At 49.2% G+C, this 23,131-nt stretch overlaps 1 protein-coding gene across 2 annotated transcripts in view; it reads right to left on the reverse strand.

The window, feature by feature from the left end:
• Window positions 1-662: 662 nt before the first annotated feature.
• The window catches only part of TMEM220 (transmembrane protein 220), a 54,988-nt gene continuing 32,519 nt past the window's right edge, over window positions 663-23,131 (reverse strand). For both annotated transcript variants that reach the window (XM_068117807.2, XM_068117806.2), the window contains 4 exons: window positions 5,219-5,279; window positions 4,993-5,119; window positions 4,797-4,856; window positions 663-1,981 (listed from right to left, as the gene is read on the reverse strand). In XM_068117807.2, coding sequence (XP_067973908.2) covers window positions 1,846-1,981; window positions 4,797-4,856; window positions 4,993-5,119; window positions 5,219-5,279 — 384 coding nt within the window. In that variant the 3' untranslated portion in view covers window positions 663-1,845. The remainder of the gene's footprint in view (window positions 1,982-4,796; window positions 4,857-4,992; window positions 5,120-5,218; window positions 5,280-23,131) is intronic.

Genomic DNA, 23,131 nt, shown 5'->3' on the forward strand with positions numbered 1-23,131 from the left:
ATACCAGAATCAAGTCAATAGCTGCATTACGTCCAGAGATAATAGCAAATGTAGATTTCAAGTGGCGGCCATTTTGAAATCCAATATGGCGGACATAAAGAGAGAATTTCAAGTGGCCCAATATCTGAAAATGTTCGCAACATATTAATGTACATTTGTGCCAAATTTGGTGCTTGTATCACAAAATGCACAATTCTTTTGAATATTTGGGCTAAGCCGCCCCACTATTGGCGATCTCTTCACAAGAAACTTGGGAAATGAACACACGCCCAATATTCTTGAGATCCGACCATAGATCGACTGTAATCTACATACCCCAAAGAGGAATGACCCTTTTTTCTGCTCCCGTAGTGTGCGGGTGTACTAGTATATAAAAAGTGCAATTGATTCTTCTTCTTCTTTAACGGCCGCCATTATTCGACCTTTCTTGTGGGGTTGGCTGGGAGAAGCTTGGCCCGAGTCTTCATAAACCGGCTGGCCAGGCATGACTTTCGACTAGTTAGGAGAGGAATTTTTAATTTGGCCGTGGTGCTTGCAATAGCTCACCTACTCTTCACAAAGGACACCATGGGATCTTTAACGGCCACCCACGAATGCTAATAGACGGGATGCCCGCCATCCATCCGAGGGCCGGCACACACATTGATGAATAACCCAGTCTGTAAAAAACGGGATGACAGTTTATATCATTCTGGACCCACATTCAAACCAAGGTTAGAAAAGCAAAAGCAGCACTGAAAGTGGCCGCTGAATCACGGACGGACACAAACTTTAACTCATGTAACACATTTGTTAATACTTTATTTACTTTTCTATTTTATTGCTCTATAGTGCCGAAGCGTTTGTAGCTATGTGAAAGTTAATATAAATGTGAAAGTTCCATTCGATGTGAAATGTGCTGTGTGAAAGTTCCTTTCACTCACTCACCACAGTCAGGTTGGTGGCCTTTCTGTCTTCTACCGACTCCTCTCTGGCCTTGCCCCCCCTGCTCTGTCTGTGCTCTGTCCCCCAAATATTCCTGCAGGTCACACAAGATCTGCCTGCAACCCTCTTATGGTTAAACTGCCAAAATCAAGACTCTCTGCTCACCTTCACTCCTTCATTCCTCTTCACTCCCGCCTCTGGAACAAACTCCCTCACTCTCTTCAATCCCTCTACTCCCTCCAGGCCTTCAAAACAGCTGTTCACCACCATCTCTGATCTTCCCCCATCCAAAACCTTGAGCTTTTCTACCCCCGTTAAAACACCCCAAATCCACCTCTTTCAACCCCCAACTTCTTTCCCGAAATTCCTAGAAGTGTTCATCTGCTTTATCCCGTGTACCCCTCCCTCCTCCCCCAGCCCTCCCCCTTCCACAGATCTACCAACGTACTTGTTCTCCACTGTTGTTGTGCTTGTGTGCTTCCCTCTCTCCCCCTCTTGTCTCCCGCTCCCTTCATTGCATGTTTTACGTGTCTGTGCATGTTTTCATGTTCAATGTGTTCGCTCTTACACGAGCCTGGATTCTGTATACAAAAAAATAATATAATAAAATAAAAAATAAAATGATCCCTGACCCCATTCCTTAGTGGGTGTCGGGAAGTGTTTTAGGCCCCCACAAAAAACATTGATTTCTTCAAAATGCCAACAGGATTAGAACAGCACCTGGCAATGTCAGGTGGGTACTCCTGGTTGGTATAAATAAAGAAGGTTTATTAAATTGAATCGGTGATGTTTTTGTGGTCACCCTGGCAGATCAAGTTTCAATGTGTCACTGCAAAAGTTGAGATTCCACCAGCCACTGGTGCACGTGAGTTTTGCTGTAAGGCAAGTGGTGAGTGGGTATCCTTTTGAGTAAGTCGAGAGTCATAGCGAGTGCTTGCAATGAGCAGGTGCTCTAGCTTGGATGCTCTTGTTGTAATGAACGTGGCACCACGCCAGGATTGGCAAAACAGCAAATATTCCAGCGAGAACGAGACGCGCATCTCCTCCACCTGGGCGACTGCAAGAACACACGTGTACACATGCACGTAAGAGCATTGTGGGGACTGTTTAAAATGATGTACCATTTGCCCTCAAGGAGATGTGGCTTTGAAGAAGGAGCTGAGCTGCAGCTTTTGAAGCGTGTACGGTTTAATATCGTCCTGTCCGCAGCTGGTTACCACCAAGCCGAGGATGGGTGAGCCGAACCAGCTTCAACTCCCGAGGCGATCCAATTGTGGTGGGTGCGACGCGCGCGGGCACGAAAAACCACAAAGCGTTTATTCTCACAAACACACGGGTTTATTCCAAAACCCAACAATAACAACGTACAAAAATGTAACAATAATTATTCACAATAAAATAAGGTGCGGAATGAGAATAAATGAAAGTGCTGAGGTAAAAAATACTATGGCGAAGATCCTCCATACAGGCACAAAAACACACACAGGGTGAAGTAACAAAATAAAAGTCACGCCCCGGCACTCAACTGGACCAAATGGACCCTGTGGTAAGTTAGCAGCCGTATAAGGCCGAAGTCACACAGGCGGGAAGCCCGGCAAAATGGCGGCAATGCCGAGGGCACCCGGTATCGAGGCGAGTAGCGTAGACGGCCCTCTTTCTCTCTCAGGGCCAAGGCAGGCAGGCAGGATGACCGTCTTTAATCTCTCCACACTCTTAGCACACTCCAATCTCCTCAGACCTCTCTCAGACTCGCAAGCTCCCCTCAGAAAACGTTCCCACTACTCCAAATACACTGAACGAGGGCTACTCGCTCCTCCCTCTTCTCTCCACCTTGCTTCGCCCTCGCGCTCCTACGTCATGTGGCCACGTCACTTGGTGGGTTGTGGGGGGGGGGGGGGCGGGGGTGTGGCCTGCCAGCCTTGTCGCCCACCCATCGAACCATTTTTGCTCCACATGGCCTTTGCCTTATCATGTCCACTGGAGTGTGAATGGCTCGGCTGGCTGATGTTATAAATGTTAGGGATGGCCACAGAGGGTATGACGAACAGGGGAAATCAACCTTAATCCCTACTACTAATTACCACGGCAACACCCCTCGTATAATGTACATTTAAACACAATGTTAAGCTACATTTTCCCTACTTGGTAAATCGAAATGCTCCTACACGGTCCATACTATTTCCTATTCAATCCTACCTTTCCTACGGTATTCTCTTACCCCCATAAACGTAACAATATCCATCATTACTCTGCTTATACCAACAGCACATCCCGTGAAATGGCTTTTAATCCGAAATTGACTCATTCATTGGCACGTTCAAACATCATTATGTTTGAACAATGATGGTTTACTGAAACTCTTGAACACCATTTCATTCAGTGAATCAGATGTCAAATGATAATTAAGAAATTACTGATTATTATTGCTTTTATTATTATTATTATTCATGATTGATGATGATTATTATTCATGATAATCAGCAGTTGCCACAACCAAAGGTATACAACTATCGGGGACGCCTCTTCATGGTGGTTGTACCCCCCAACGCAAGTTGGGGGCTAAATCTTCCCCATCCTTCCCTGCTCCTCTGATTAGTCAGTGCAGTGCCGTCATGGTCAGAGAGCCAATGGACCGACCTCCATGGACCGGCCCTTTCCCTCTTGTCTGTCTGTCTCTCTGTCTGTCTCTCTGTCTGTCTCTCTGTCTGTCTCTCTGTCTCTGTGTCTCTCTCTCTCTCTCTCTCTCTCTCTCTCTCTCTCTCTCTCTCTCTCTCTCTCTCTGTCGAACTCTGCCGTGGCCCTGACGTTGTGAAGGTGTGCGTACAACATCCTGGGTGTGGGGGATCTCTGGGTCGCTCCAGGGAGATCAATCGGCTGACCCCGTGGCACAGGCTCGTTCAAAAGAACTGTTTGGGGCTATATAACAACAACCGAATGTATAAACTGAAACACCATTTTGCAGGTTGCGTTATTACTGAGGCGTGGCTGCGCCATTATTGCTGAGTTTCCATGGATTACAGCAAAATACATTGACGCCCAAAGGCCTACTCTTTGCAAAAGTTACCAAGCAATATTTTGTGTCCACTAGCGAGTGTTAGCATGCAAGACAACCAGCTTAACCCCAGCCTCAAAGTACGGCACACTCTACAAGGTAATGGATTTACACGAGTTGCAAGAGAAGGCATTATACGACACCATATTGGTGCTGCTATACAAAGCCAAATATCTGTTCGGAGCTGTCATATTCACAATCGCCATGCCCTCCCTATAAGTCTTTCCTTCAGTGTAAAACAACCAAAGCAACTGTTAAAAGGATGATCAAATATCGAAAGGATGGGCCCGATAGGCAACATGGGCCAGGCCTCAGAGATGGAGGCAGCGATATGTTGTCCATACACCGCCCAAATAACTATATGGCATTCTCTCAAGCAGGACTTTTGTTATCTTGGAGGTTGAAATGCAAAAAATGTCAAACAACCTGAGAACGTCCAGGAAGGCCGAACTTCTTCCTGGACTTTTCTTTACAGGATCTAAGGCTCATAGTGGAACTGCCACGTACACATCTCACACCCATGTACATACAGGCGGATACATGAGAAAACACAGGATTGTAAGACAAAACCAACACGGCCACTGAGCTTGGAGGAAGTGCCGTCACTTACCTGGGCACTATGGATACCAATGAAGTTACAACAATGGTGCCACCTTTTTCACCACACTCAGTGGGGTATTTCCTAATGTCTTTGGTATGACTCGGCCGGGTTTGAGCCCCTGACCTCCAAGGGTTGGAGCGGACGCTCTTACCATTACACCGCCGAGCCTGGTACAGATTTTAAACAAACATTTTAGAAGGAAATCAAACTTTCACTTACTCATGGGAGCCATGGCACAGGGCTAACCACAGTACGACCAGAAGCAGACCACCCAGCTCCCTGCATGCACAAAGGGCGACACGCGGACCACATTATGTTCTCACCACATCTGGGCCTTTCAGCACGAGCGATATTTTAAAGGCTCCGTCAGGTGTGAAGACAAAGCCTGAAATTGTATGGATACGTGCAGACTCACCTGCCCTGCTCTTCCTGCAGCAGTGTGATTGGCTGTCCCGCCATGTACATGTGTATTCCGATGAGTGCCGCCCCTACCAGACAAACGGAGCAGTGGAAACCAGCAAGGCTGCGCCATACATGATGCCCTGCCAAGTAGACGTGTTCAATAGGGAGTCATTTCCTGAGACACAAAGATTCGATAAACAAAGCATGCCACGGACGATGCAAGGAGATTGCAGATATACCTGTACTGGATGGAGAGATGGCCACCACGAGACTGAGCAGCGACGGACACACGTACACCACCTGAAATCAAATGCAACCTCATGGTGGGTTTGTACAGACCAAGCCAGCGAATGTAAGCAAAGCTACCTTCTTGTTTTGGTGATCTACATTAGGTACAGAAGAAACAGAACCACCTTCAGACGCCATTTTCCCCCGCAGAGCAGTGGTTCGCCTTTTTCGGGCACCTTGGTCCCCTTTTGAAGCAATGTTTTATGGCCCGATGCCCTTCCTGCCGCCAACCCTGTTAGTCGCCTTTTGCAACACACAGGGAATTACCAGTGACCTGGTACTCAATTTGCCGACCTTGGAAGAATTCAGTGATCGACTGGGATTTGAACCCAGGATCCTAGGATCCCAAGCCGGCACCCTAACCGCTAAGCCAACGAACCCAGGATCCTAGGATCCCAAGCCGGCACCCTAACCGCTAAGCCAACGAACACAGGATCCGAGGATCCCAAGCCTGCACCCTAGCCGCTAAGCCAACGAACACAGGATCCTAGGATCCCAAGCCTGCACCCTAACTGCTAAGCCAACGAACCCAGGATCCGAGGATCCCAAGCCGGCACCCTAACCGCTAAGCCAACACCAAGCATTCGGTACAATCTGATTTATTTGTTTTCACTGAATAAAGTAATTCGAATTTTAAAATGATAGTCTCCGGATCTTCACCAAAATCCAATGAATTCATCCTTGTCAAACACCCAACCCGCATATTAAGTTTTGTCCAAATCCGTCCTTAACTTTTTGAGATATCGTGCTCACAGACAGACAAAAGGGGGTGAAAACATAACCTCCGTCCACCTTCGATGGCTGAGGTAACGAAGAGAAAAATTTGAGGACAGGACTCAAATGATTCAAGATGTATCGGTGTAATAGGAGAGGGTACGACCCACGTGCTCAAAGTGTACAAGCACCTCTGAGCACCACGCGCCACTTTCACCACCGAGGATATAGAAGATCGAAGACCCACACAACCACTGCGTCATATGCAGCAGCCTCTCGGTGACCACCACACCTCCGTCTTCGACCAGTTGCTCCTTCGTGAGTTGTTCTTGCAACGATTACCATGACACATCCACATGATACTTACAGCAAATGCAGAGCTGACATTACCGCCGCTGCGGATCTGGCTGAGGATCTCCTTAACACTGTTACACAGTCCGAGGCTAATGGTGACACCTCCATCACAGTACGTCGCACAGGTACGATCTGAAATGGCGGACGTTAAGAAACTCGTCCTGGCGTTCCCATGCTGTGCAACGCCAGTCGTGCCCGTCTTCTGGTATCCCTTGAAGGAACAGAGAGAAATGGCATACCTCAAGCTACCATTCACCTTCCGTGAACACTCCAGATTGATGCTGGTACCACATGACCTTTGGTGCTCATGTTCGTCAGGTGCAGAGCACCGTGTTCGTACCGGCCACGGGGAAAAGACAAGGCCCACAACTAATGGCTTTAAGACTCTCTGCTCACCTTCACTCCTTCATTCCTCTTTTCTCCCGCCTCTGGAACAAACTCCCTCACTCTCTTCAATCCCACGCCTCCCTCCAAGTCTTTACAACAGCTGTTCACCACCATCTCTTATCCTCCCCCATCCAAAACCTTGATCTTTTATACCCCCGTTAATTCAAATCCTGGAAGTTCTAGAGGTGTCCATGTGTTTTTTACCTCTCCCACCCCCACCCCCCTTCCCATGCCTCCTCCCCCCAAGCCCTCTCCCTCCACCAGATCTCCCGTTGTCCCTGTTCTCTGCTGTTGTACTTGTGTGCTTCCCTCTTTCTCCCCATCTCGTCTCCCGCTCGCCTCGATCTTGTATACAAAAAACAACAACTAGAACGCCACTCAGTGGAGCGCATACTCCCGCAGTGGATGGCCGCTGCTGAGCCCGATCTTCCAATGGTAAAAAATTCCTGCATCCCCAATAATATCCTGAGCTTCACCAAAAACTAATCAATTCTTCCTTATCCCAAGGGCAATCATCCCACCAACCTTCATCCAAATCCGTTCGGACCTTTTCCAGATATCTTGTTCCCAAACACACGAACATACGAACACACACACACACGGACGGACACGATCGAATGCGTTACTCCTTCACGGGAGTACAAATGGCGACGATTTTACAACTGTGCCATACGTCAGTCGCCTCCTCTTCCTCGTGGATCTTACGAGCGGACTTGATTTTCTTGTGGATACAGTGCAGAGGTGAGCATTGTGCCGTCGTCTGCCACTGAACGGAAAAACATCGACAGGAATATTCCCTACCCGCCAACAACAACAACAACAACAACAACAACAACAACAACAACGCCATTGCTACTTTTGGAGAACTTCAGCTTGACCTGGGTTTATGTCGTCACTCATTTCTGTGGGTGTTTACTATTGCCGGTATGAGATACTCGATCCAAGGTGTGGGTGTTTACTATTGCCGGTACGAGATACTCGATCCAAGGTGTGGGTGTTTACTATTGCCGGTACTAGATACTCGATCCAAGGTGTGGGTGTTTACTATTGCCGGTACGAGATACTCTATCCTAGGTGTGGGTGTTTACTCTTGCCGGCACTAGATACTCTAGCCTAAGTGTGGGTGTTTACTATTGTCGGTACTAGATACTCGATCCAAGGTGTGGGTGTTTACTATTGCCGGCACTAGATACTCTATCCTAGGTGTGGGTGTTTACAATTGTCGGTACTAGATACTCGATCCAAGGTGTGGGTGTTTACTATTGCCGGCACTAGATACTCTATCCTAGTTGTGGGTGTTTAGTATTGCTGGTACGAGATACTCTATCCTAGGTGTGGGTGTTTACTATTGCCGGTACTAGATACTCTATCCTAGGTGTGGGTGTTTACAATTGTCGGTACTAGATACTCTATCCTAGGTGTGGGTGTTTACAATTGTCGGTACTAGATACTCTATCCTAGGTGTGGGTGTTTACTATTGCTGGTACTAGATACTCTATCCTAGGTGTGGGTGTTTACTATTGCCGGTACGAGATACTCTACCCTAGGTGTGGGTGTTTACAATTGTCGGTACTAGATACTCGATCCAAGGTGTGGGTGTTTACTATTGCCGGCACTAGATACTCTAGCCTAAGTGTGGGTGTTTACTATTGCCGGTACTAGATACTCTATCCTAGGTGTGGGTGTTTACTATTGCCGGTACGAGATACTCTATCCTAGGTGTGGGTGTTTACAATTGTCGGCACGAGATACTCTATCCAAGGTGTGGGTGTTTACTATTGCCGGCACTAGATACTCTAGCCTAAGTGTGGGTGTTTACTATTGCCGGCACGAGATACTCTACCCAAGGTGTGGGTGTTTACTATTGCAGGCACCAGATACTCTACCCAAGGTGTGGGTGTTTACTATTGCAGGCACTAGATACTCTATCCTAAGTGTGGGTGTTTACTATTGCCGGCACGATATACTCTATCCTAAGTGTGGGTGTTTACTTTTGCAGGCACCAGATACTCTATCCTAGGTGTGGGTGTTTACTATTGCCGGCACCAGATACTCTATCCAAGGTGTGGGTGTTTACTATTGTCGGAACTCGATACTCTACCCAAGGTGTGGGTGTTTACTATTGCCGGCACTCGATACTCTATCCTCGGTGTCGGTGTTTACTATTGCCAGCACTAGATACTCTATCGTAGGTGTGGGTGTTTACTATTGCCGGCACTCGATACTCTATCCTCGGTGTGGGTGTTTACTATTGCCAGCACTCGATACTCTATCCTAGGTGTGGGTGTTTACCATTGCCGGCACTCGATACTCTATCCTCGGTGTGGGTGTTTACTATTGCCGGCACTCGATACTCTATCCTAGGTGTGGGTGTTTACTATTGCCGGCACTCGATACTCTACCCAAGGTGTGGGTGTTTACTATTGCCGGCACTAGATACTCTATCGTAGGTGTGGGTGTTTACTATTGCCGGCACTAGATACTCTATCGTTGGTGTGGGTGTTTACTATTGCCGGCACTAGATACTCTACCCAAGGTGTGGGTGTTTACTATTGCCGGAACTCGATACTCTACCCAAGGTGTGGGTGTTTACTATTGCCGGCACTCGATACTCTATCCTAGGTGTCAGTGTTTACTATTGCCAGCACTAGATACTCTATCGTAGGTGTGGGTGTTTACTATTGCCGGCACTCGATACTCTATCCTCGGTGTGGGTGTTTACTATTGCCAGCACTCGATACTCTATCCTAGGTGTGGGTGTTTACCATTGCCGGCACTCGATACTCTATCCTCGGTGTGGGTGTTTACTATTGCCGGCACTCGATACTCTATCCTAGGTGTGGGTGTTTACTATTGCCGGCACTAGATACTCTATCCTCGGTGTGGGTGTTTACTATTGCCGGCACTAGATACTCTACCCAAGGTGTGGGTGTTTACTATTGCCGGCACTAGATACTCTATCCTCGGTGTGGGTGTTTACTATTGCCGGCACTAGATAGTCTACCCAAGGTGTGGGTGTTTACTATTGCCGGCACTAGATACTCTACCCAAGGTGTGGGTGTTTACTATTGCCGGCACTAGATACTCTATCTTAGGTGTGGGTGTTTACTATTGCCGGCACTCGATACTCTATCCTAGGTGTGGGAAAAGTGACCAGGAAAAGTGAGGGTGGAGCAGGAAAAGTGCAGGTAGCAGGAAAAGTGAGCGGGGAGCAGGAAAAGTGAGCGGGGAGCAGGAAAAGTGAGCGTGGAGCAGGAAGAGTGAGCAGGGAGCAGGAAGAGTGAGCGGGAAGAAGGAAAAGTGAGCGGTACAATACAAGCTCAACCAGCAGAGCCAACCCCCAATTCATGTGTTTATACAGCAAGCAAACATGAGTGACATTTGCATTCTTTCCAGTGTGTACACACTTCCAGGCGTTACTGTATAAATACATAATACAGAACTGTATATGGATTGCCTCCAAAAATTTTACTTGTGATATTGAGTGTTGCCACTGGAGGGCGCCCGTGACCGAATAAAGTTAATTATCGTGTTTAATAATTTTTCCTTGTTATTTGGAGTAAGGAAACAATGTCCAAACAGCAACCTGCATTAAACTACTTTCTATTTGAAGGTGAACATCTGTGTACTGTTAGCTCCTACATTAGGATGGCCGAGCCCTGCGAGGAACGCACACTCGCCATAACCATCGGGACTGGATTTGAATCTCATCCCAGTTGTAAACCGTCACCCTGGAGATTTTCAGGTTGGGCAAAGCATCCCTCGGATGGATGTAAAACTGGACACCCCGTCTGCCGGAATTAGTTGGTGGATGTTAAAGATCCCATGGTGTCCTTCCTGAAGAATAGGCGAGCTATCGCGATATTTGCGTGTTTGGTCGTTGAATTCAACAAAACGTATTATGTTTGAGGTTGTGGTGGACACGATGACTCGCTGGCGCAGTGACATAATTCCGAGCACCAGTGGGTGTCGGCCACGCCCCAGGTGAGGCGTGGCCTCCGGATATACACGCGGGCTCGCGGTCCAGAGCACGGCAGTGCTGACGAGTGAGCAAGCAATAAAGAGCTCGAGTTAACCCAAAGCGTTGTGGCCTACCTTTGTTTAACGTGTGTGCCCAGCACCACACTGGCGACCTCCGACTGGTTCAGCCGTTGCTGTTCCCTGAACGCGCTATGGCCACCAACGCTGTCGCGATCAAGCTACCGGAGTTCTGGGAAGTGCAGGCCGACACCTGGTTTCTACAGGCCGAGGCCCAATTCCAGCTTCGGGGCGTCACGGCGGACGACACGAGGTACTTTTACGTGATCGCTGCCCTTTGATCCGGCACGGCCGCCCGAGTCGTGTCCTTCCTCCGGCACCCGCCAGACGAGAGCAAGTACGCGGCGCTCAAGCGACTCCTCCTCGACACGTTTGGCCTCACAGAGGCTGACCGCGCTGACCGTCTTTTGGACCTTCCCGTCCTCGGCGACACACGACCGTCCGCCCGCATGGATTACATGCTGTCCCTGCTCGGCGACGGCCACGCGGATTTCCTCTTCCGTGCTCGCTTCCTCCGCCAGCTACCTGCACAGGTACGGCTCGCGCTCGCCGGTTCGACCATTACGGAACCGCGCGCCCTGGCCAGGGAGGCGGACAAGTTTTCACGGCCCACGACGCACGGCCGGCATATAGCACGGCCGTCGTGGATCCCGGCGCCGCGCACGGCGCGAGTGGTTCGGATCGCCACGTGGCATGGCGTTCGGATCCTCCCGAACACGGCGTAGGTTTGGCGGATCCGCGCGTGGCCGCCGCCACGCCCCGCCCACCACCGTCGTCACAACCGGCGCGACAACCACCACCGGGCCAGACCTGGCGTCATTTCCATACCAGGTTCGGCCACAAGGCCAGGTCCTGCCGCCCGCCTTGTACTTTTGGCAGGTCGGGAAACGGCCAGGCCGGCGCTCGCTTCCTGCCATGAGCGTCGGCCATACTGGCAGCCTGCTGTTCATAACGGACACCTCCTCGGGTCGTCGCTTCCTTTGCGACACGGGAGCGAAGGTGAGCGTCCTCCCTGCCTCCGCGTCCGACAAGCAAGCTGAGGGCCGGGGCCCCGCTTTGCTTGCCGCCAACAGCTCGCCCATCCGCACGTTCGGAAAGCGTTGTCTCTCGCTGTGGTTCGGGGGGCAGAGCTTTCAGTGGTCGTTCGTTACCGCTAGTGTCCCCATGGGCCTACTCGGAGCGGACTTCTTCTGTGCGCATGGGCTGCTGGTGGACGTGAGGCACAGACGCCTTGTCCAAGCCGAAACCTTCAGCTTGCTTGCTTGCGCGCTGAGCAGTTCGTTGAGCAGCTCCCTGGGTGGCTCACCGAGCGGCTCGCCAAGCGGCTTGCTGAGCGGTTCTGTCCCGGCGAGGTTGGTCTGCACGCTTCCGGCAGCGGACGCGTTCACCCGCCTCCTCGCCAGTTTCCCGGCCCTCACGCGGCCCACTTTCTCGGCGGTGGCCGTCAAGCACGGGGTGGAGCATCACATCCCCACCGTCGGGCCACCGGTCTACGCCCGGGCGCGCCGGCTCGACCCGGCGAAGCTCGCCGTGGCGCAGGGGGAGTTCGCCACGCTGGAGCGACTGGGCATCGTCCGGCGCTCCAACAGCGCATGGGCATCGCCGCTGCACATTGTGCCCAAGCCCGGCGGCGGGTGGCGGCCGTGCGGAGACTACCGCCGCCTCAACAATGCTACCACCCCCGACCGCTACCCGGTCCCTCACATCCAGGACTTTTCCACCCGGTTGGCGAAAATGTCCCTCTTCTCCAAGGTGGACCTCATCCACGGATACCACCAGGTCCCCGTCAGGACAGAGGACATACCGAAGACGGCCGTCATCACACCATTCGGCCTCTTCGAGTTTCTGTGCCCAGCACCACAAGGTCAAATTTGTTTTAGGGATTTCGCAAGTATCGTGCTCCGCATGACGTCATCTTGTTACTCGCAAAATCGAAGATTTTTCAAGTATATTGGTCAGTTGTGTTTGTGGTTCTGTCTGTCTGTTTGTCACTCGCCTACAGGTCACAATTATAACCCGATCATCTTGAAACTTCACCAAGTTGTAGAGGTCGTCACAATTGAGAAGCCTATAGATTTTGAGGTCAAAGGTCATCTGGAGGTCAAACTTCTAAAATCGTCAATTTTCATCTGAAAAATCATCACTTTTCATCTTATTAACTTGAATATTAAACAGCAATTGCATAGTGTTACGTGCTCCCCCGACCCCCTGATCACGGTGTACCTCCGAGCCCCGAGAGGAGTCACGGCAGAAAAATGTGTTATTCTGTATGTAAAAGATCAATGGTGAAGCCACACAAATTGTTACTCACAAACAAATATTGTATTAAGATCACACAAGAATAACAGTACAACAATAATATGAATCAAAAGTACAATCAATATCCTATGATGGTACCATCAGTTTTATAATATACTAGGACGTACCCGTACGTGGGTGCCCGTTCCTTGCCAAAAAAAAAAAAAAAATGTCTGGGCGTGCCCATGGGCCCATGGGCGTGCCCGTAAGTGCGTGATGTGACCGTACAATGAATGTATCGTCCCGACGCCGCAGCTCGGATGGCGCTGCAGTTAATCGGGCCTGTATCGGCAGAGTTATTATAAACGTGTACTACAATCGATCGTACCTTACAACAATCAACACAGATTGCAACGTCAAATAAATGAATACGCTCTCAAATGTGCCGTCCGAGGCAGCGTCTGCTCGCCACGTTCAGCATCAGTACGTCGTCACTATGACTATCCGTAAGTCCGGAAGTGACGTCCTCATTTGACTGTCCGGAAGGTCGCATATGAATCGCAAATTAGTTTTAATTAGTTTTAAAACATAGTTTAACGCCAACATAGTTTGCCAACGTGAAATAAATGAATACGCTCTCAAATGTGCCGTCCGAGGCAGAGTCTGTTCACCACGTTCGGCACACGTGATAGCTCGCTGCTCTTTGATTGGTTGAATCGTTTTTTGGACATAGCTCGGTAACTACTTCTCCGATTAATATGAAACCTTGAAAAGGCACATCCTCAGGTCCCCAGCAATATATCTGGCAAGTATCAAGTATATCGGACCCGTGGTTGTCGAGAAACAGCGGTCACAGACACACAGACATACACACAGAGATTACTGGAATTATAGATAGATAACTCACTGTGTGTGCTCCAAGTGAGTGAAACAAGAACATCCCCAATGTCTCTAATCCCCGGCTTCAAGCCAGAGTCGATCCGCTCCAGCGATCGACAGATCAATGTCCAATCGAGACCAGAATCCCGTTGGGTTGGCAGTTACAGTCCCTGCTGCCAAGGCTGTGCAAAGGCGCCCTCCAGGCGACTGGGAAATCCAAAGGCGCCCTCCCGGCGACTGGGAAATCACGCCCTCGGGTATGGACGTTCCACAGCTCGCAGTCGGCAAACCTCAGATTTACCTTCAGGTATATCCGCGTTGCGCGCGCGCGCACACACACACACACACACACACACACACACACACACACACACACACACACACACACACACACACACACACACACACACACACACACGCACACACACACCAGATACGTCTGAAAGCGGTGAAAACGGCTGACGTGAAGCAAAGAAAAACCTTGTGCGGCACGCACAGGCTGAAGCGAAGCAAAGAAACCTTGCTCGACGCCCGTTCTCGGCCGACGGCCTATTCTTGGCCGACGGCCCGTTCTCGAGATGTAACGGCCCGACGATGATTCTCTCTTGAATCGATCGCAAAACCTGACACGCAGGTTAATCCGTCACAGCAATAACCACTCTGTCGCAGGAATCCCTTTCCTGGGAAACCCAAAGTTCACTCGTGACTCTTGCTCGCCAACGTTCGCTCCAGACCGCAAAGCAACTATGCTTCTTGTCCGACTCCACTCGCACCGCCTTCTTTTTTTCTTCTTCCTCGTCGTCATCCGGTTCCCAATCCGGTTTCCTGTTTCTTTTTAACACTAACTTTTCCACCTTTTGAAAACAGTTCATACACAATAAACTTTTTGAAAACAATAATAGTACATGGAACCAAAAATGTTTCAAGTGGACGAAAATCACAACAACGGAAGTGACGAATCCGTAACAATAGCGCATCACTGAGCTTTGATGAAGATCGTCAATTTTAATCTTGATGAAATGGACAATTTGATGGATCAATTGAAACCTTTTGGAGAGGGGGGGGGGGGGGGGGAGGGGTGGATTTTTCAAGTATCGTGCTCTGCATGACGTCGTCTTGTTTGTTTGTCTGTCTGTCTGCCTCTGAGCAAGATATCTCAAAATATTGTGGATGTATTCGGAAAACATTTTGTGGAGAGGTTAGATATGTATCAAGGATGAAATGATTCGATTTTGGTGAAGATTCTAAATGGAAATGCTTGTTTGTGCTCAAACTGCAAGTTGTTACAAACTTTGGATCTGTGCAAAGTGAATTTAAATGAAGACATTTTTCAAAGATTTCCTATCGAGGGAATGCCAAGCAAATGCTGCCATGTGGCAAACCCGAAAAGGCGCGATGGGATGAGCAACAGCGGAAAGGTGAGTGTGAACAAGCGCGTTACGCCTCGGTCCCCCGTCGGTGAAGTGATGAGTTGACAAAGTGGAAGACGCAAGGCGGCCATCTTGGATTTTGATGTGGCGACCCAATTTAAATAGCGTTCTCCCTTATGCGTAGATTCACCCACACACCAGATTAGAAGTTAGTAGTTCGTTTATTTTTCAAGATATTTTGCTCACAAGGTTCAGACATATATATGGTGGTGGCCATCTTGGATTTTGACGTGGCGACCCAATTTTCAATAGCGTTCTTCCTTATGCCTAGATACACCCACACACCAGATTAGAAGTTGGTACTTCACTTATTTTTCAAGATATTCCGCTCAAGGTTCAGCCATACATGGCGGCGGCCATCTTGGATTTTGACGTGGGTTGCACCCACACACCAAATTAGAATTCGGTCCTTCGCTTACGCATGCACGCACGCACGGACGGACGCACACACGGACGCACAGACGGACGGACGCACGGACGGACGCACACACGGACGGAGGGGAAAACCACAGTCACCCTTTCGCTCCGCGGGGCGACAGGGGACAACAACGCGGAGACAAACAACGCAGAGACAAACAACGCGGAGACAAACAACGCGGAGACAAACAACACGGAGACAAACAACAATGCAGAGACAAACAAACAACGCGGAGACAAACAACGTGGAGACAAACGAACAACGCGGAGACAAACGAACAACGCGGAGACAAACGAACAACGCGGAGACAAACGAACAACGCGGAGACAAACGAACAACGCGGAGACAAACGAACAACGCGGAGACAAACGAACAACGCGGAGACAAACGAACAACACGGAGACCAACAATGCGGAGACCAACAACGCGCAGACCAACAACGCGGAGACCAACAACGCGGAGACCAACAACGCGGAGACCAACAACGCGGAGACCAGCAACGCGGAGACCAGCAACGCGGAGACCAACAACGTGGAGACCAACAACGCGGAGACCAACAACGCGGAGACCAACAACGCGGAGACCAACAACGCGGAGACCAACAACGCGGAGACAAACGAACAACGCGGAGACAAACGAACAACGCGGAGACGAACAACGAAGAGACGAACAACGCAGAGATGGACCCCGAGACGTGGCTGTGCATGCCGAGATGGGACTGTGCAATAAAAACAGAATCAAGCGGGACTCCGTGCCCCGTACATGGTGTCACTGAGGATTGCACAAGAAAGAAAGCCACATAATATGGCAGAGAATTCGGTTCAATCATCCCTTGCCGCAACGATATCGATCATTGCATGATTGAGATAATACCGAGAAGGTCACTTTCGTGCCTCCCTCAAATGACATTGTCCATCAGCTAATTTCAGAGATGTCAGATGACGTCAAGCAGCTGGCGGTTGCTGAAATATGTGGGACACCTCTAGGAAAATTTACAATTCATCTCGATTCATCTACAGATGTGGCTAGTTGTGCAGAGCTACGTGTGTTCACACGCTACATTAAGGATGGGGAATTTAAGGAAGAGTTCTTGTTCTGCCATGCTCTGGAATCCACGACTAGAGGAGAGGTCGTTTTCCTGAATTTTTTTTTCCAGGCCGAGGGACTTTGTGGAACATTGTGTGTGCGTGTACAACTGACGGAGCACCGGTGATGATTGGCAAACGTTTGGGATTTCAAGCAAGAATGAAGGAGGGGAATCCTGACTCAAAACCATTTCATTGAATGATCCATCGACATGCTCTGGCATTTATGACGCTGCCACCAGAGCTAAGACTGGTCCTTGTCAATGTCGTAAAAATGGTGAATGCCATCAAGTTGAAAGCCCTCAATATTCAGCTCTTCCGCCTACGGTGGCAGGAGTAGGTTGCAGATGAAGAAGTGATGCTCTCCTACATGGAGGACCTTTGGCTCTCATGGGGGAATGTGGTGTCAAGAGTGGAGTCGCTGAAAGACCATAATATTGTCGTGCAGACGCTCTCAGTTAAGACAGAGCATCCACGGATGGATTCGAGCTTAATGAGGCGTTTTCAATTGAGGGCGGATCATATGCGAGACGGAATGAAGAATGCCGACTTACCTTCACGGACCGATGTCTTCAACCTGAAAAATCAATAAATCAAACCAAAACGGATATAAAATGTACAACAGGAATATTTATTACGGACCTGATAACAGAGAACGTGCTGGTAAAAACTAAACCCCTCTAATGGAGAGCTCCCACACCTCACTTCAAATACACACAATGGAAGGATGAATCAAAGGAATCGTTGTGTGCACTTTTGTGCCCGGGCTTATCTGTCTGGATGTGTAGCGTCCGTCAGGAATCGTCTGGTTGTGCAGCTCCGTCGTCCAACGTGGCCCCGGTTGGCGCGAACTGCCTGGTCATTGGCACAGAGCGGCCCTCGGCGCGATCGCTCGTCAGCGCTCCAACCACAAGCCTCGCTCGTCATTCGTATGCAAACGCAGGGGAAGAGAATCATCGGTGCTGGTCTCCCCACCAAAGTCCAAAGGCAAGAACAGGTCCACCACGGAGGGACAGTCCAGAGGAAGAGGCAAAGGGAAGAGAGAAGCAGAGGCGAAGACGGGCAGAGGCGAAGAGAGAAAATGTCGGTCAGCGAGTGGTTTTCCTGATCGTCTTCTGACGTCACTCTCTATCTCTCCCAATCAGTGCGTCGTTTCTAGCCTTCCCGAATCTTCCGAACTCATCCGTCCCCTCCCATTGGCCGAGTGCTTGGCGCCCTGCTCCCATGCCATTGGTCAGTGGCCAATCACAAGTCCTTTACTCTCCAATCGGTGCTCTTGGTGTTGCTCGCCCCTCCCCCTCCTGTCAATCAAGAGTCCTTCTGGGCATGGCTATTTCCTGCCTTGCACGATGTCTGCTTGCCATGGCGCCTTTGTACGCGGCTGCTTCCTGCTCGTCTTTCCGGTCAGTCATTGTGGCGGCGGGGAATGAATTAATGTTGTGCTAATGGGCCAATCAATGGGATGGCAACATAGAGAGTAACCCAGTTTTAGGACCGGCAGAGAGGATAACTGAGAAGGAAGTTGAGGAAGCGATAAAAGCAATGAAGGGTAGAAAAGCGGGAGGGCCGACGGGAGTTGTGGGAGATATGTTGAAGGCAGCAGGAAGTTGGGGTGTGAAGAGAATGACAGAGATCTGTAATCTGGTGGAGAAAGAAGGCCGCATTCCAGTGGATTGGGAACTGAGTACCCTCGTCCCTCTATACAAGGGGAAAGGTGACCCTCTGGAGTGTGGCTCGTACCGAGCGATAAAGTTATTGGAGCATGGAATGAAGGTATTGGAAAGGGTGTTGGAGAGGAGGATAAGGAAGAAAGTGAAGATTGACGAAATGCAGTTTGGATTCATGCCAGGAAGAGGAACGACAGACGTGCTTTTCATTGTGAGGCAGTTGCAGGAGAAGTACATGGAGAAGAGGAAGAAGTTGTTTCTTGGGTTTGTTGATCTGGAGAAAGCATTCGATAGGGTACCACGCAAAGTATTGACATGGGCATTGAGGAAGTTAGGAGTGGAGGAATGGTTGATCAGAGTAGTGATGGCAATGTACAAAAGAGCACGCACAGCTGTAAGGACGAAGGACGGGAACAGTGGTGAGTTTGAGGTGAAGGTGGGAGTGCATCAGGGGTCGGTACTAAGTCCACTACTATTTGTAGCTGTGATGGAGGTGCTGGCTCAGAACGTAAAGGAGGGTTTACCATGGGAGTTGTTGTATGCAGATGATCTGGTGTTGATTGTGGAAAGTATGGATGGACTGAAGGAAAAGATGAACACGTGGAAGGAATGTATGGAGACAAAAGGTCTGAAGGTGAATATCGGAAAGACGAAGGTGATGGCAAGTGGTAAAGCATGTGGTGAGGTGGAAAGAACTGGGAAGTGGCCCTGTGCTGTGTGTAGGAAGGGTGTCGGAGTGAACTCCATTCAATGTACAATGTGCGCTGAGTGGGTTCATCAAAAATGTAGTGGTCTGAGAGGGTCATTAACCAGTGTGGCAGCTCCATTCAAGTGTAAGGTGTGCACAGAGGGAGCTGCAGATGGAGGAGATGTTGAGTTGGATCTTGGAGACGGCGTGAAGCTGGAAGGTGTGAAAACATTTTGCTACCTCGGAGACATGCTGAATGGAGAAGGTGGATCAGACTCGGCAACGGTTGCTCGAGTGAGATGTGCATGGAAGAAGTTTCGGGAACTGAGTGGCGTGCTGATGATGAGGGGAGTGTCGTTGAAGCTGAAGGGAAAGGTGTATGCTGCATGTGTGAGAAGTGTTATGATTTATGGGAGCGAGACATGGGTAATGAACGTAGAGCAGCAACGAAGGTTGGAAAGGGTGGAAATGCGAATGGTTCGACGGATGTGCGGAGTATCGTTGAGAGAGAGAGGAAGACAAATGATGAATTGCGAAAGATGATGGGAACAGAGCCTGTGATTGATGCTGTGAAGAGGAACAGGTTGAGATGGTTTGGTCATGTGTTGAGGAAGGATGAAAGTGACTGGTTGAGAAGAGTGATGGAAATGAATGTAGAAGGAAGCAGAGGACGGGGAAGACCGAGAAAGACTTGGCTAAAGTTGGTGGAAGAAGAAATGCGGGCAAGGGGGTTAACAAGGAGAGATGCAGAAAATAGGGCAAAATGGAGAAGATTGTCATGGGGACCGCAAGGCTAACCCCCGCTCTAGCAGGGAAAATGGCCTTTAAAATGCATGTTGTAATGGGCCAATCAAATGTGTATGATGTGCTGCCATACGGGACAAAGGACTGATCACCAGGTCTGACACACAGAGGAATTAGCTTAGTCCCTACAACTATATAACACACGATCATCCTTGTATGATCACAGGTATACTCTTGATCCGACAAACCGCCGAAACAAAAATTACATCGAGATTCTCCAGCACGACAGACGAAACATGATACCTATGCAGATCTACCTAAATCGATATATGCCTACCCAACCGACTTAACAATATGGTAGATCAGGTCATTTAAAGGATCAGACCGTGCATGACACCATAATATGGGAGATCAGGTCATTTAAAGGATCAGACCGTGCATGACACCATAATATGGGAGATCAGGTCATTTAAAGGATCAGACCATGCATGACACCATAATATGGTAAATCAGGTCATTTAAGCGTAAGGGATCAGACCGTGCATGAAACAATGCTCTGGTAGATCAGGTCATTTAAAGGATCAGACCGTGCATGATTCCATAATATGGTAGATCAGGTCATTTGAAGGATCAGACCATGCATGACACCATAATATGGTAGATCAGGTCATTTAAGGGATCAGACCATGCATGACACCATAATATTGTCGCGTGACCTTTGATTAATATCAGGCGATCACGGATGCCGATCGCGAGGGCCTTAGCCCCTGAGGCGAAAACTCAATTTTGGGCTCCGGAACCAAAAAGCTACACCAAAGCGCGCAGGATGGAAGGGAGCGGCGAGAGCCCTGCAGCCTTACCTATTAAATCAATCACCCGGAAACTGCGTTCAAGTATGCACAGCAAAATAATATAAGGGTTTATTGTAATAAAAAGGGCAAGGACAGGAAAATGCGACGATAAACCTAAGTCCTAATTTGGGATCCCACACACACAGATATCAAATACAGACGAGGGATTATGAACTACCAAAATAACATGTTCGTTATGTAAAGTGTAACCACGGAGCTCGGGCTTATCTGGACTTTGTCGTCTTGTCTTTGGCTGCCGTCCAACACGGCTCCGTTCGGCCCCGATGGACCCACGAGGCCTCGCTCCAAGCTCCACAAGCGCCGATCGCACGCCACGAGGTCCCTCGCTCCAAACTCCAAAGCACCCAGCACCACGAAAAAGCACCACGCATCCAACGCAGGCCGGCGACTCCAAACGAGGTCAAAAGCAAGCGAACTCCACCCGGACTACGACCCAACTCGGGTTGCGCCAGACGAAGAAAACCGAGCGCCGCTAGAGACTGCCAGAGCACGAGCGTAGATGTCCAAACACCAAGAGAGCAACTCAACTACTGGTCAACTCAGGCCGTGAACTGCAAACCAATGCAACAAGGGACAGGACTCTCCCCACTCAAGATCGCACCGGGACTGCCAGGGCCAGGAATCTGCGCGCAGAGTTCCGCGTGTTCTTTTTATAACCTCGGGCAGTGACGTCAGCCTAAGCGCGGCACCCAACCAGAGCCTCGTAACTTCCCTCCCTTTGTCGACCCGCTTCGCGCCTTCCGCGTACATTCGCGCCAACAGATCACAGCCCTCCTCGGCGTGGTACTCAAAGTGGATAGGCCTGTCGGAGGTGGACATGGCAGCGGCCATGCGGCGGTGTCCTGGCCTGGTTTCTTCCTAAGTCATGTCAGGGAAGGGCGTTATTTAGTGTTGTGCTAAGGATCCGTCGGAATGTCTATGTTGGTCTGCAGTGCCAAAAGGGACAAAGGTTTGGCTAACCAGGTGAGCACACACAGGGGCGCTACTCTTTAATCCCTAACTCTACTTAACACACGAACCTCCTGGTAGATTCACAAGTATACTCCTTACCGACAAAACGCCTACACATGAAGAACTTATTACAGGTAGTTTTCCTTACCGCGATACCTCGAAGCATGTTACCTACTCAGCTCTATCTGCTCTACATATCACTACCCCGCCAGACATAACAATATGTTACATCAGGTCATTTAAAGGATCAGACCATGCATGAAACCATACTATGGTAGATCAGGTCATTTAAAAGATCAGACCGTGCATGACACCATAATGTGGGAGATCAGGTCATTTAAAGGATCAGACCGTGCATGACACCATAATATGGTCGATCAGGTCATTTAAAGGATCAGAACGTGCCTCACCATTCCCTATAATAAAATTTTCACTTCCGTAAGGGTGTGGGGGGGGGGGGGGGGGGAGGGGGGGTGGGGTGGGGGGGATGAAATATCACAAGTCACAAAACCCCTTGTTACCCTCGCCAGAGGAGAGGGTATTGCATTTGAGTCTGTTTGTTCTGTTTGAAAAGTGTTTGAAAAAATTCTGTTTGTTTGAAAGTCTGTTTGAAAAAATTCCGGCAAGTATTTTGGTTGGTTGGTCTGTCTGTCTGTGTGCAGTACTACGTCTACATCGTTGCACATAGCATCGCCATACTTTACACATATTTTCCTTGCCTTGGAATAGACTGTGCCAAATTTTTAACTCTCTAGGCCCAAGGCCTCCATTATGACAGCAGAGTTCGACAAGTACAAAACTTCATCCAATCAAGATGCAATTTCTTGAGCGCCATGTCGGCATAAACTGGTGGAGAAAAAAAATAAATGATGACGTCATCGGTCACGTGGTTCGGCCGCCATGTTGGAAAAACCGAAAAACTTTGCACCTCCATATCTCCGAAAGTGCTGAATAGAAAAAATTGAGACATGGCTCATTGTAAAGAACTCTCCATGGGGAATAAAATATGTTAATGATGACGTCATCAGTCACGTGGTTCGGCCGCCATCTTGGAAAAACCGAAAAACTTTGCACCTCTATATCTCCGAAAGTGCTGAATAGAAAAAATTGAAACATTGCTCATTGTAAAGAACTCTCCATGGGAAATAAAATATGTTAATGATGATGTCATAAGTGCCTCCATTATGACGTCATAATTCGACAAGTACAAAACTTCACCGATCAAGAAATTTATTGAGCATAATCTCGGAATAAATTAGTATAGAAAACAAATAATGATGACGTCATCGGTCACGTGGTTCGGTCGCCATATTTGTTTTAACACAAAAGCCTTTAAAACCACTGAAAATACATCCCCGTGAGGGCTTGCAATCTCTGATTGCCCTTTTTCTTGTTACCC

This window comes from Myxine glutinosa, chromosome 5 (assembly GCF_964187855.1).
Source record: "Myxine glutinosa chromosome 5, kmMyxGlut1.1, whole genome shotgun sequence".
NCBI classification, from domain to species: Eukaryota; Metazoa; Chordata; class Myxini; order Myxiniformes; family Myxinidae; genus Myxine; species Myxine glutinosa.